Source organism: Schistocerca cancellata, chromosome 7, assembly GCF_023864275.1.
Source record: "Schistocerca cancellata isolate TAMUIC-IGC-003103 chromosome 7, iqSchCanc2.1, whole genome shotgun sequence".
NCBI classification, from domain to species: domain Eukaryota; kingdom Metazoa; phylum Arthropoda; class Insecta; order Orthoptera; family Acrididae; genus Schistocerca; species Schistocerca cancellata.
In genome coordinates this window covers 344,896,608-344,911,853 of record NC_064632.1, presented here as the reverse complement: position 1 = coordinate 344,911,853, position 15,246 = coordinate 344,896,608, and the positions used below count along the sequence as shown (strand labels likewise).

Genomic DNA, 15,246 nt, shown 5'->3' with positions numbered 1-15,246 from the left:
CATCAAAGAGGATTTCAGGTGCTCAGTGCCATCAACACCCAAGAGGATATACATCGTTAGCTCGACTGCGCAGAATCGTGCAGCTACGACACGGACCATGAGTCAGTAAATGGATAATTTTTCGGCGAGAAAAGTACCCTCACGGGAAATGGAACGAAGTCTGCAGAACTGCAGACTCTCACTCGAGCGACGATTGTTAAGGCGCCAGAGGAGAGCGGCGCGTTGATAGTGTGATAGCCGACGACAAGGTTCTGACAATAGATCGTCTTTTCAAAAGTGTCCCAGATGCCGTTATCGACAGAATATGATCATCTGTTATTCGCATAGTCTTTTTTGGATAGTAGGAACCAGTGGCTCTGCGATGTATGTGCCCTATACATTAACAAAACCGACAAACTGCAAGGACGAATTCCTTACTGAAGATGGAGGAGGAAATGTCCTGTGAACATGCGTCCGGAAATGCATCATTGCCAGCGCAGATGATGCTGACGAATGACAGTTCCTCTGACGATGTGCCTGTGTTCCTTGTAGTTTTGCCCGCATCTCGTGGTCGTGCGGTAGCGTTCTCGCTTCCCACGCTCGGGTTCCCGGGTTCGATTCCCGGCGGGGTCAGGGATTTTCTCTGCCTCGTGATGGCTGGGTGTTGTGTGCTGTCCTTAGGTTAGTTAGGTTTAAGTAGTTCTAAGTTCTAGGGGACTTATGACCACAGCAGTTGAGTCCCATAGTGCTCAGAGCCATTTGAACCATTTTGAACCTTGTAGTTTGGAGGCTGTATGACTGACGCAGCGTACTGTAAGCAGCAGAATGGTCTGCTATTCTTGACAGGAAGAAGCCGAGATCATGTACGGCTGAGCAGATGGAAATGGTCGAGAGGCAGCACCGCTGTACCAAAACAGGTACCCTCACAGACATCAACTACATCACAAATATTCCCAGCACCTTTTGGGCGTTTGTGTGGCCATGGGCCCTTTCAGACTGATGAACGTGCAGGGTGGAGGTGGCAGACTGTGCCTACACCAGATTTAGATGAACAGGTTCTACAGGATATTGAGACGAACCCTAGTATAAGATGCAGGCAAGTGGCCCGCCGACATGGTATAAGCCAAAGTACGACTATGTGTGTCCTGCATGACAATCTATGATGCGTCGTGTGAGCGCGTGCATCCATCCCATGGAGACCACATTTGTTGTTACGTGGATCCGATGTAGCTCTGGACCACGTACAGGGACTATTTGTCGTCGTTGCGCGTACACCGTCCATTTCCAGACACATGTTCAAGAACCTTTCTTTTCTCCATTTCCAGCCAGGAATTCGTCGCTGCAGTTTGACGGTGTTTCTAATGTTCACCCCGTATATGTGGCGTCAACGACGTTATCTTTCAAAAGGGTAAAGAAGTATTACACGCTGACTGTGCTGCTGGGACAGTTACTCTGGCCAACACACACTCCAGAACTCTCGCCCATTGAAAACATCTTGTCCAGGTCTGCCCTTGCCAGCCAATGTGATTGATCAACTCTGACGTACAGCTGAAGCAGCGTCTGTCATCCGCAGCTCGGTTCAATGAGATGCCCAGCCAGGTTGCAGCCAGTTCTGTGTATCAAATTTCGCATGCTACACAAACTAAAATCTCAAAATTAATCGCTCTTTCTTCCTACTATGCTCTATACGAACATTATTTACTGTCCTTCATGCTGTTTCAATTTCAAGGGACAATATTCCATATTGACGAATGAGAGGTGTTGAGGGAAGAGCTTCTTTTTTTATTATTTTTTAAAGACTAAAGACTAAATTATGGAATAGTCTAGAAGTAATTTTCATAAACATTAATATGAGATGATTACCTTATGTTGCAATTGATTGTTAGATTTCTTTATAAATATGAGCTGCAGTGACTAACGTTTATGTGTAGGTTGATATGTTGCACATTGTTATAGGCTATCATTTATGATGAGAGTAAAAGGATTCGTGAACGAAGTGCACGAAGTGCACTGAAACTGTCCGATGTTAAAGTATTTTTACAGTAGTTACTGATTTTAATTTTTTGTCTGTAGCATTTCTTTATCTGGTTTCTAACATCATTTCCTTTATAGAGTGCGGACGGACTGCAGCAGATTGGAAAATTCGGCTTGTACTTGACTGGCATGCTTGCGGAGCTTTTCATTTACTGCTGGTTCGGGGATGACCTTATTACAGAAGTAAGTGGCTCTTCGCTCAGTGACGGACACGCGGTTTTAATTAGTTTCTCTTTGGTCTGAGCTCTCTTGCTGTGAACATTTTGTTTTGTACTGTGATATTCAGATGGAACACATGAAACTGTTCACGATAAAGTGTTAGCATCACAGTTGGACGTGAAAGATTAAAATTTATTTAATTTTTCAGGAGTAAAATTTCGGCATTACAAAAACCTATTCATACAATTAAATACCAGCTACTTGACCATACCTGTAAAGGGGACCAATTCTGGAACACCACAACAGCGACTATTACAGGATTTCATTTATTCTTTTGAGGCATTTCGTGGAAGATTATATGAATTATTTTTGTAATAGCCAGCACTCAAAATATTGTATTAGGACTTTTTGGAGATCAAAATCTTTTGTTGCCCATTGATACTTCCAGGTACACCTTCCAGTAATCTGGTCCTTAAATAGCTCCAGAAGGAATGCCGTGGCAACTCTGGACAATATGATCTTTGTCTTTCGGTTTGCCTAGATGCAGGGGCAGGGGAAAACACACAACATCCGAACATTTCTCCCTTCAACTAAGCTAGACCCCTCTGGTCCCCCTCCTTCTCTCCATCAACACCCGCCCCCCTCCCCGCTCCCCCAAACGAGTCAGCTGCTCAATATATAAACCGATCTGAGGTCTATACTCTTTCCATTAACAAGCAATGTAAATTGGTATTATTTGGAAAAGATAATAAACCCTTCGTACATAATGATGAAGTGAGAACCACAGCATGGGGTCATTTTCGAGAAGCAGGGTTTATCAACAGCTTTATGTACAGCAGGAAACGATTTAATATTCATTTAAGACGTAAAATGCTGGTAGAGGATGAAAATGAAATAGTAACCAATGTGTTGTAGTGGTAACTGACTGGATCTTTAAACTGTATATGATTATAATATACACTACTGAAATTGTAGATTGTAGACTGTAGATAGAGTAAATGCAAGCTGTAATTGTAGCCTAAGTGTTATAGAAATATTATGGCAATGAAAGCGTAATTGTAACACACTGGTTCACCATTTATTGTAAAAATAGTACTGAAACTATTGCTATATATTATGAGTTACATAATTTGCATGGCAGACAAACAATCGATGTATGTACCATTTACAGCCAACAAGACCGCTCATTATGCTGTTGCCATTATCACCCGACAAGATTTATGTCGTTCCCTCCGACCATCGTTACTAATAAGAAACCCTCACGTTGGCTGTTTGTTTTTCATGCCCCCAAAATAGCGGGGATATTCTCAGTGATCGTTTGTTTTATGTGTGTGTGTGTGTGTGTGTGTGTGTGTGTGTGTGTGTGTCTGTTTGTGTGTCTGTGTGTGTTTTAATGGGCTTCGAGATCCTTGATTGGCCTCTTCCGAGAAATTGGCATGATTTGGGAGGAGTGCGGAGAGGGGAAGGGCGAGGTGGGGCGGGGCGGCGGGGGGGGGGGGGGGGGTGACGGCTTTATTTCATCTAAAGTCCTCCAGAGCTCTTTTAAATTTTGACTAATATTCGATTCCCTAAGTCTTACACAACGACTAAAACTTTTTTTTTCTATTATGTCGTCAGACAATTCATCCACTTCATAGAGGACTTCAATGTACTGTTTCCACTATCCACCCTCTCCTCTGATTTTTCACAGTGGAACTCCTATTGCACTCTTAAGTTCACCAAATGCTGTTTCGGATTTTCTGTATGCCGAGTCAGTGCTTCCGAGAATCATTTCTTTTTCGATTATTTCGTATTTTTCTTGCAGCCTCTAAGCCTTGGCTTCACTGCACTTCATATTTATTTCATTCCTAAGACATTTATATGAGTGTGTTCCTGCATTTCCCTGAACCTCTCTGTACTTCCTTCTTTCGTCGATCAAATGAAGTATTTCTTTTGTTAATAAAGGTTTCCTCGCAGTTACCTTCCTAGCACTTATGTTTTGTCCAACTGTGACAGTTTTCGCACTTCTCGCCTCTTGCTATTTTCCACTTCTCTTCAACTTAACTGCCTACTCTTGTTTTCATTGTCGCAGTATCCGCATCTTAAGCGAACTTAAGTTGCGTCTCATCATTCCTCAGTACGTCAATATCCCACTTCCTTACACATTGAATCTTCCTGGATGATTTCTTTACCTCCATCATTACTAAACTGTGAACAGAACCTACATTTGCTCCTGGATATTCCTTAAAATGCTAAATCTGTTTTCGAAACCTCTGTCTAACCCTGATGTAATCCAGATGGAATTTTACCTTGTCTCTAGGTCTTTTTCAAGGATACCTTCTGCTCTTGTGATTCTGGAACAGATTATTCGCTGTTACAATCTGAAATTAATTGCAGTACTCAATTAGTCAATATTTATTTCATTCCTAAGGCATGTATATGGCTGTATTCCTGCCTTTCCATGAACCTTTCTGAGAACCATAGCATGGGTCCTTCCCCTATAACCGCGTTCTAATTCCCCGTAATTATTAGATTTTCGTCTCTCCTTACATTTTGAATTACGGGTTGAATATTCTCATTGTACATTCTCTACGTCTTCATATTCTGGTTGCGAAATCGGCATATTGTTGTGGCGTTAGTTTGCTGTAGAATCCGATGAACAACCGTATTACTGAATTGTTCACAGTAAGTCACTGTCTGCCCTATTTTCCTATTTATAACAAATCCTGCTCCCGTGATACCATTTTCTGCTAACTAGAAATCTATATCTTCTTTCCATTTCACTTCACTGATCCTTTCCATGTCTAAGTTGAGCTTTGCATTTTCCTTTTAATATTTTCTAGTTTTTCTAGTAAGTTCAAATTTCTAACATCCATGCACTGACTCATTGAATGTTATCCCTTCGTTAGTAATTCCATACTTTTCTCATTGTCACCTCGCCCTTGGCAGTCCCTTCCAGGAGATCTGAATGGGGAATCAATACGGAATCTTCGGCCAATGGACAGATCATCATGGAATTACGTTGAAGCGCCAAAGAAACTGGTATAGGCATGCATATTCAACTACAGGGACATGAAAACAGGCATAATACAGCGCTGTAGTGAGCAACGAGCGTTGGGATACAGCATCTCCGAGGTAGTGCTGAAGAAAAGGTTTTCCCGTACGAAAAAGGTACTGCAAGAACGGGACCGACAGCGACTGAAGAGAAGGGGACTGTTCACGCTGGTGGAGGCTCTGCAACGGTGTGGGGCACGTGCAGTTGGAGTAATATGGGACCGCTGATACGTCTAGATAAGACTCTCAGAGGTGACACGTACGTAAGCATCCTGTCTGGTCACCTGCTTCCATTCACATCTATTGTGCCTTCCAACGGACTTGGGCAATTCCAGCAGGACAATGCGACACCCCATACGTCCATAATGGCTACAGAGTGGCTCCAGGAGTACTCTTCTGCGTTTAAACACTTCTGCTGGCCACCAAACTCCCCAGACATAAACATTATTGTTCATATCTGGGAGGCCTTGCAACGTACTGTTCAGAAGTGATCTCCACTTCCTCTTTCTCTTATGGATTTATGGACAACCCTGCAAGATTCATGGCATCAGTTAACTCCAGCGCAACTTCAGACATTAGTCGAGTCCATTCCGTGTCGTGTTGCAACACTTCTGCGTGCTCGCGGGGGCTCTACACGATAATAGGCAGTTGTACCAGTTTCTTTGGCTCGATAGTGTATTTCAGCTACAGACCACATGTCCTGTGATACACATCATGTATTATTTTTAATGCAGTGGTTTCCATTGCCCTCTGCACCCTCATGCCGTTGACCTTTTCTGACTCATCCGTCTTTTAGGGTCAGTTTTCCACCCCAAGGGCCAGGGAGTGCCTTGAACTCCTATCCGCTCCTCTGCCCACTTTGACAAGTCTGCTGGCAGAAAGAGGAGTCTTCGGCCGCCATTGGTGATGTTTTTTGTTCAGATTTAACCAGTGACTAGCTTCTAACCCAGAACCGAAGACGTTTTGATTACTAGTCAAAAACACCACCATGAATCCACAGGTGCAAACTTTAAACTACCAATGTATGTAAACTGACTGTGGAAAACTAATGTTTTGAAGGGTTAGTTGTTCATTAATTAAATGATTTACAGTTTAACAAGGATCTGAGGATAGAAAAGACATTCAACAAAGAAGTTGCAACCACAGTTATTGATTAATTAGTGTCACACCAGAAAATGTTTTCACTAGCCTTCACGAGACTGGCAGCTAAGCGTATGTCAGATAGTTTCTTTGGTCAAAGTAACAGAAAAACGTCACGTTGTTACATAATTCATTAGTTTCACAACCGCAATCTGCTACTAAATTGATTTTCATTTTTCATGTACTTACAGTCAGATACGTAATGGATTAATTTCTACTACGGAATAACTCTTGTACTCGTGAATAGCGCAAATGTGTTGTTAAAGTCAACCCAATTACACCAGCCTTTAAGAAAATAAACTGATATTTGCTACACGCTTGATTTCCGTGTGTAACTTAATGGAAAGATGTAGGTTGGCTGTTCTCTCGGTATCAGATTTAAGTAAGGTTCATTCGACGATAATGAAAGTATATATTTTCCTACACTCGAAGCAGCACAGTGCAGAAGTTTGGAATGGAGTAAGACTTTGAGTGCAGGAATCTTACGTCTCTTCCCCTATTGCGAGTCAGATACTGGCACTAAAAATTAAAAAATGTCTTCAGCCCCCAACTCGAGAACTACCTGATAAAACACCACCACGAATTCACAGGTGCAAACTTTAAACTACCAATGTATGTAAACTGACTATGGAAAACTAAAATCCTAAGGAAATGCAATCCGAAAACAAAGGAAGTAGGATACACTACGCTCGTTCACCCATTGCTTGAATAATGCTCAGCAATGTGGGATCCGTACCAGATAGGGTTGATAGAAGAGATAGAGAAGATCCAACGGAGAGCAGCGCGCTTCGTTACAGGATCATTTAGTAATCGCGAAAGCGTTACGGTGATGATAGATAATCTCCAGTGAAAGACTGCAGAAGAGACGCTCAGTAGCTCGGTACGGGCTTTTGTTGAAGTTTCGAGAACATACCTTCACCGAGGAGTCAAGCAGTATATTGCTCCCTCCTACGTATATCTCGCGAAGAGACCATGAGGATAAAATCAGAGAGATTAGAGCCCACACAGAAGCATACAGACAATCCTTCTTTCCACGAACAATACGAGACTGGAATAGAAGGTAGAACCGATAGAGGTACTCAAGGTACCCTCCGCCACACACCGTCAGGTGGCTTGCAGAGTATGGATGTAGATGTATATGTAGATATAGATAAGCGAATGCTAGCGAGACATGTAATGGAGGTGAACCATAATTCTTCAGTTACATGCACGTCATACTGATATTATGCAGAGTCCGCACACAGGATGCAGCCAGACATATAATTTTGGAAGGTGTTCAATAATATTTTCTGAGTGTTTTAGTACAATAGCTCCATGATTTCCGGGGGCTCGTTGCAGAGTAGTAATGCGATCATGATTTATTCAGTTTGTTACCGGAATTACCTTTCTTTCTGTGAAAACAGCTTCAAAGCGCTGAAAAATCTTGCCATATTTAGTTGTTATTCATGTAAGATGTCTAAAAGAGGAGCGTGACTTGCGTTCAGAGGTCGTACAATTCGCCAATTGTTGGTGGCACGTCCGTTACAAATTCTGTGTTACACATTCTCTTCCAGACCTGGTGTTCTGGCATACCTTTCACGGTCAGCATCTTCAATTGTAGTACGGAACAATCTGGTATTTTGTAGGTGCCTTTATACACATGGAAAACAACTATGGTTCGGTTGCCTTCACTGCGTAAAGAGCTCAGTGCGGCGTTGTTGTGCCGCTTTTCAATCGCATTCATTCAATCCATACACGAGATGGGTAGTGAAGCCATCCATACTGCTGTGTGTCACTGTCAAGGTACAACTGATGCTGCCGGAAAAACAAACCTGCGACAGAAGCGAACGGTAATAAATGCAAGCTTGAGGGTGGGGAGTAAAGTAGGCTGTAAGGCTGTGAGTATGTGGAAGAGCTAGTCGTCCACCCAGAGCTGGTAGTCAGGGGTGCTGAATTTGCTGGCTTGGCTGGATGCGAATCAGTGGGACGAGAAAGTCATGCGGCAGCCCAGACGCAGAGACAAGGAGCTCGTCTTCGGGAATGGTTAAACCCAAAAGCTGGGAATTTGGACACAGCTGTTGTTCACATGGAGATAATGTTGTGCAGGAGAGAATGCTGCACAAATGGTGGAGGGTGAGGCAAGCTGAAACAGGGCTTCTTACAGCAGTCTGAGAGTATATAATAATTTACAGTCGAGTATCAATGCGACTCTAAATACTTCGACGATCCCAGAAAAATGAGGTGCATCCAATGACACAACAGTCTTTTAGTACCTTTAAAATATTACGGAAGCTAACATTTCGTAGCGAATAAACATTTTCACAATGAACCTCTTGATTAACAACTTTTAACCGCTTCATGCGATTTCAATGTGCGACATCTCTGATGACAGCCTGAAAGCACTCACCTGTATCTGTTTTATGATACATTGACTTATGCAAATGTTTTCCAGAACGTCGTATTCTCCACATTTACACAGCTAATGAACACATGATGAATACCTTAGATAATGACGCTCTTTTCTAATTATTTAATGAACAGTTTACTATTTTGCCAGTAACTTTATTTAAATGTTGATGTAAAAGCTACAGAAAGCTGAGCTAATTTAAAAGTGATGAATCGCATGTGTTAGCGGACACCACAACTGAAAATTTAACCAAACGACACATCTGTCAAGTGGCATAAATAAACGACAATTCGTTGTCATTTAATGTGAGAGCACTTGCGCAAAAACACGAGCTTATTTATTTATGAACAATCCTTTATATGTAACTATTGTGAATGATCTATGAGTGACCAAATATTTATAACATTTCTTTGTTTAAATATTGTTGAAGTATGTTAGTTTAGTCCAGGAATTTGTCAAAATGAGTCAAGTCAGATATCTACGAACAATGTAGTTTTGCTGGGACATTTTCGACAAGAGGACAAGGCTACTTGGTGGAGCATTGTGAGACTGTGGCAAGACAGGCGGGAGGAAGGAGAAACTGGTAGTCGAAAAGGAGATTAGCAATGAGGAGAAATGACTGGGGTGTTCAATGAAGGTGAGAGTTCATGAGTAGGAAGGAGACGATAGGACAGAGGGGTTGGAAACCAGAAACAGTTGGCTGGATGGTGTGGGGAGTGTAGGTTGAGGCTGGGATAATTTCAGGATTGGAGAATGTATTGTAAGAATAACTCCCATCTGCGCAGTTCTGAAAATATCATGGTGGAGGTAAGGATTCAGATGGCCCAGTTGAGCAACCATTGAAATCAAGCTTGTTGTATTCAGCCGAATTTTGTGTCACAGGGTAGGCCATTACGCTCTTGGCCACAGTTTGAAGATGGCCATTAACCTGGTGGAAAGTTGGTTGGTAGTCATACTAGTATAAAAAGCTGTGCAGCTGTGCAGCAGAACAGGTATATGAGATGTTTGCTTTCACAGGCGGCCCTCACTCTGATGAGGTAGGATAAGTCTTTGACGGGACTCGTATGGGAAAGGCAGGGTTTGTCGATAGGACACATCTTACACCTGGATCTTCCATAGCAATATTCATCCCTGTGGCCAGGAGCTGACATTTGGAGTGGTACAGGGTTGAACTAGGACGTTCTGGAGGTTGGGTGGATGACATAACATCAGTTTAGGAAGCGTGCGAAGATCTTGTGCAAAATGTCCCACATTTCAGGGCGTAATGACATATAATCAAAACCCTGACGGAGATTGTGGTCAAGTTGTCCAGTCGAGGTTAGCTGTTTCTTGGGGGTGGTGAAAGGTTTCAGGGTATGTGGAGATATGGATCAAGCGCTCTGTTTGTGGACTAAGTCTGGAGAATAGTGCTCGTATGTGAAGGACTTTGTGAGACAGTCAGCATACTGAGTAAGGGAGTTCTCGTCATTGCAAATACTCCATCCCCAGGTGGCCAGGCCTTATGGGAGGAACTTCTTGGTGTGGAAGGAATGCTATATGTCGAGCTACAGATAGTGATAATTGTTGGGAGGTTTAACGTGGACAGAAGTGTGGAAGGAGCAATCAGAGACGTGAAGGTCAACCTTCAGATAGGTAGAACGCTGACTTGAAGAGGACATGGCGAAGTGGATCGGAGAGAATGTGCTGAGCTTGTGAAGTAATGAGGATATTTTTCTTGGCCCTCAGTCCAGATCATGAATGTATCATCAACGAACCAAACCAGACGAGAGGTTTAGGGTTTTGGCTGACTAGGAAATCAGATACAGGATTATAAAGCATACCAAGGATCAGATATAGACTGAGATCACAATTTAGTAATAATGAATATTTGGCTCGAGTTTAAGACAGTAATCAGAAAGAATAAATGTGCAAAGAAGAGGGATTTCCGAGAGGAATCAGGAAGAATAAAAGTGCAAAGAAGAGGAATATAGAAATACTATGTAATAAAGAGATACGCTTTCTCAGAGGCTGTAGATACTGCGATAATGCCTAGAACAGTAAGCAGTCCAGTTGAAGAGAAATGGGCATCTCTACAAGGTACAACCACAAAAGTTGGAAAGAAAAGCATAGGTACAAAGAAGGGAACTGTAAAGAAACACAGGGTATAGGTAGTCAATCGAGCGATCGATGAAAGAAAGAAGTATAAAAATGTTCAGGGAAATGCAGGAATACAGAAACACAAGCCAATTGGAATAGAAATAAATAGAAAGTGCAGGGAAGGTAAGACGAAATGGTTGCATAAAAAATGTGAAGAAATCGAAAAAGAAGTGATTGTCAAGACTGGGTCAGCATACAGAAAAGTCAAAACAACCTTCTATGTAATTAAAAGAATGGGTGGTAACATTAAGAGTGCAATTGGAATTCCACTGTTAAATGCAGAGGAGAGAGCTGATAGGTGGAAAGATTACAATGAAGGCCATTATGAGGGGGAAGTCTTGTCTGATGACGAGATAGAAGAAGAAACAGGAGTCGATACAGAAGAGATATGGAATCCAGATTAGAATCAGAATTTAAAAGAGCTTTAGAAGACTTAAGATCAGATAAGGCAGAAGGGATAGATAATATTCCATCAGAATTTTTAAAATCATTTGGGGCATGTGGCAACAGGACGACTATTCAAGTTGGTGGGTACAATATATGTGGGTCTGGTGATATACCAACTGACTCTCTAAAAACATAATCTACACAGTTCCGAAGACTACAGGAGCTGATAAGTATGAGAATTATCGCACAATCGATTTAACAGTTCATACATCCACGTTGTTGATGAGAATAATATACAGCAGGACGGAAAAGGACATCGAGGATGTGTTAGATGACGACCAGTTCGGCTTTAGCAAAGGTAAAGGGTCCAGAGAGGCAACTCTGACCTTGCGGTTGATAATGGAAGCAAGAAGAAGAAAAATCAAGGTACGTTCGTAAGATCTGTCGACCTGGAAAAAGCGCTCGACACTGTCAAATGGGCCGCGCGGGATTATCCGAGCGGTCTATGGCGCTGCAGTCATGGACTGTGTGGCTGGTCCCGGCGGAGGTTCGAGTCCTCCCTCGGGCATGGGTGTGTATGTTTGCCGTTAGGATGATTTAGATTAAGCTTAGGGACTACTGACCTTAGCAGTTAAGTCCCATAAGATTTCACACACATTTGAACAACATTGTCAAATGATGCAGGATGTTCGGAATTCTGAGAAAAATAAGGGTAAGCTATAAGGAAATATGGGGAATATACAACATGTATAAGAGCCAAGAGAGAACAATAAGAGAAAAACGGTGTAAGACCGGGTTGATGTATTTTGCCCCTACTGTTCAGTTCATACACCGAAGAAGCAATGATGGAAATAAGAAAGGTTCAAGAGTGGGACAAAAATTCAAAAGGAAAGGATATCAGTGATACGACTGGCTGATGACATTGCTATCCTGAGTGAAAGTGAAGAAGAATTACAGGACCTGTTGACCTGTTGAATGGAATGAACAGTGTAATGTGTACAGAATGTGGGTCGAGAGTAATTTAAATAAAGACGAAATTAATGAGAAGTAGCAGAAATGAGAAAAGCAAGAAAGTTAACATAATAATTAAACATTACAAAGTAGATAATGTTGGGAAATTCTGCTACATTGAGGGCAAAATAAACCATGACGGACGGAACAAGGATGACATAAGAAGCAAATTGGCACTTGGAAAAAGGCATTCCTGGCCAAGAGAAACCTATTACTATGAAATATAGGCCTTAATTTTAGGAAACAATTTCTGTAAAATGTACATTTCGAGCACAACACTGTATGCTAGTGAAACATGGACTGTGGGAAAACTGGAACAGAAGAGAATCGAAGCATTTGAAGCGTTGTGTTACAGAAGAATGTTTAAAATTAGATGGACTGTTAAGGTAAAGAATGAGGAGGTTCTCAGGAGAATCGACGAAGAAAGGACAATAAGGGACAGGATTGTACGACGTCTGTTATGGCGTCACGGAATAACTTCAATGGTACTACAGGGAGCTCTAGAGGGTGAAAGCTTAGAGGAAGAGAGAGAGATTGAAATGTATCCAGCAGGACTCATGTTGCAAGTGCTACTCTGAGATGAGCAGGTTGGCACAGGAGAGAAATTCGTGGCCGGCCGCATAAAACTAGTCAGAAAATTGATGACTCAAACCGAAAAGGAAGTATTCCTCTAGGTGCCCCATTAACACGTTGGCGTAAGAGGGTGCCACGTGAGTACCCGTGCCTGTGTCGTAGATATGTTTGTATACCTTGCCCTCAATGGAGAAGTAGTTGTGTGTTAGGATAAGCTAAGGTCATCTTCCTAACATTTAAATTAACTAGACGTCAACAAATTTTCATTGTCCAGAAATTTTTTCTTTCTATTACTGGTCTGCATTTTCTACCCTCTCTACTTATGCAATTATCACTTATTTTGCTGCTCAAATAGCAAAACTCATATACTACTTTTAGCGTCTCAATGCGGTACAGACACGAAGACAAATGGGATTAAGAAATCAAACGAAAAGCATTTACGCTTTAATCACTCACAAAACACTTTTGGTTCAAAATGGTTCAAATGGCTCTGAGCACTATGGGACTTAACTTCTGTGGTCATCAGTCCCCTAGAACTTAGAACTACTTAAACCTAACTAACCTAAGGACATCACACACATCCATGCCCGAGGCAGGATTCGAACCTGCGACCGTAGCAGTCCCGCGGTTCCGGACTGCGCGCCTAGAACCACTAGACCACCACGGCCGGCTACTTTTGATTCCTAGTATCGAGTCACTCAGAAAACATCCTTATACAGCCCCCGAAATTTTATCTGGGGAATTCAAGTTCATCCTGTGTACTTCTACTTACTACATTTCATTCACATAACACTCTTTCCTCAGAACAGGAATTTTTCCAAAGATATTACTGCTATGTATCAGTGCACGGAAATATGAAAATGTGTTAACTTATTTTTTACATCTGTTTTTCGTTCATTGGCAATTTGCAGGGGACATATTCAGAGCGCAAACCAAAGCTTCAGTCTCTCATTACTTCCTTCCTCCTTTTTCAGATTGGTAGACTGCAGACCTGAGATGCACGATCAGATTGCTATCTGTGAAGCGCTAAAATTCGATTATTGGCGCTGTAAGAATGCGACATATCAGCGTAGACTCACTGCGGCGTAAATGTTCCATTTTGAAATACTTTCATTAACTGGAGACTGTCTTGTTCTCCCTCCTGCTTCAAATTAACGGGGTATGTCTTTAGGCAAGGCTGGAGCAGTAAACGACTGATGACTGGCCTTTGTGGGGTGCCAATTATAATTTATCTTGAAGTAGATGTGTCGTGAAATCTATAGTTTGAGCGTGAGTAACAGTCGAATTATGAGAAGTGTGATAATGTTCAAAATTTAATTTTTCCAGTGTGATTCTGACCTTGAACCGTAGGCTATCAAAGATCCTGATCCATTTATTTATATTTCGAAACGAGTTACAGATTACGTAGTTTCTTTCAGAGATAAAGTAACAGAAGATGTTTATATGCACAGAACTGTTGTGTTCATAAACGTGGACATTAGTGAAGTGGGTGTTGGTGGACTGTTGCAGAGCGAGAACCTGGCCGTGGCGGCGTACGACGCAGTGACGTCACTGCAGGGATGCCCCCTCTCCATCAAGAAGTCGCTGCTGCTGCTGATGCACCGAGCGCAGAGACCTCTGCGGATCACCGCTGGAGGTTTCTTCCCCTTCTCCAGGGAGTCATTCGTGGCGGTGAGGAGGCTCATTCTGGGACAATGTGTGACTCATACTGTGTCTTAATTGCAGCGATCATGGAATGTGGGGGAAATTTCTTAAATAAAATGAACTGTAAGGAAATTATAGAGGAGCATATAACAGAAACAGTCTCATTGTTCATAATCGAACAAAAAGAACTCAAAAAGACGACACAGGACGAACAGAAAAAAGAAAAAGATGCAATGATAAAAAAGCATGCTTTCATGTAGTGATTAAGATGAGATTAACAAAGAAATAGCAATCCTTGAAAATTTAGCCAATGAGAACTATTTTGAAACACAATTGATTAAAGAAATGCACAAATGATAGTCAAAAAGCGAGCAAAAGTCAGCCAGGAATGAGATTATGCCAGAGAAAAAAAAACAGTTAAACAAAAGACTAATTTCACAGTTTCCTTGTATTATGGTAACATTTCAAAGAAATTAGCAAAAATTTTTAAACATACCAGAAAGAAAATTGGATTTAAAACAAACAATCATGTTAAATGGAGTATATGATACAGCTTTTCATAGAAAGGAACATTAAATAAGTTAGAAATATATAAAACTGGGTTTGACGATTGTCAAATGGTACAATTGGGCCAACCGGAAGAAGTTTCCGAATTCGATTTAAAGAACACACGATATGTGAAGAAAATTGTCCAAGTACTCTAACGATACATCTCATACACAAAAAATACACTTTTTTACCGTAAACATCAAATTCATAACGCA

The 15,246-nt window shown here is 41.7% G+C and overlaps 1 protein-coding gene across 1 annotated transcript in view; it reads left to right on the top strand.

Annotated features, from left to right (window-relative positions):
- LOC126092764 (odorant receptor 13a-like) overlaps positions 1-14,557 on the top strand; it is a 74,280-nt gene extending 59,723 nt beyond the window's left edge. The window contains exons 4-5 of the mRNA XM_049908491.1: positions 2,092-2,196; positions 14,348-14,557. Coding sequence (XP_049764448.1) covers positions 2,092-2,196; positions 14,348-14,557 — 315 coding nt within the window. The remainder of the gene's footprint in view (positions 1-2,091; positions 2,197-14,347) is intronic.
- Positions 14,558-15,246: the final 689 nt, after the last annotated feature.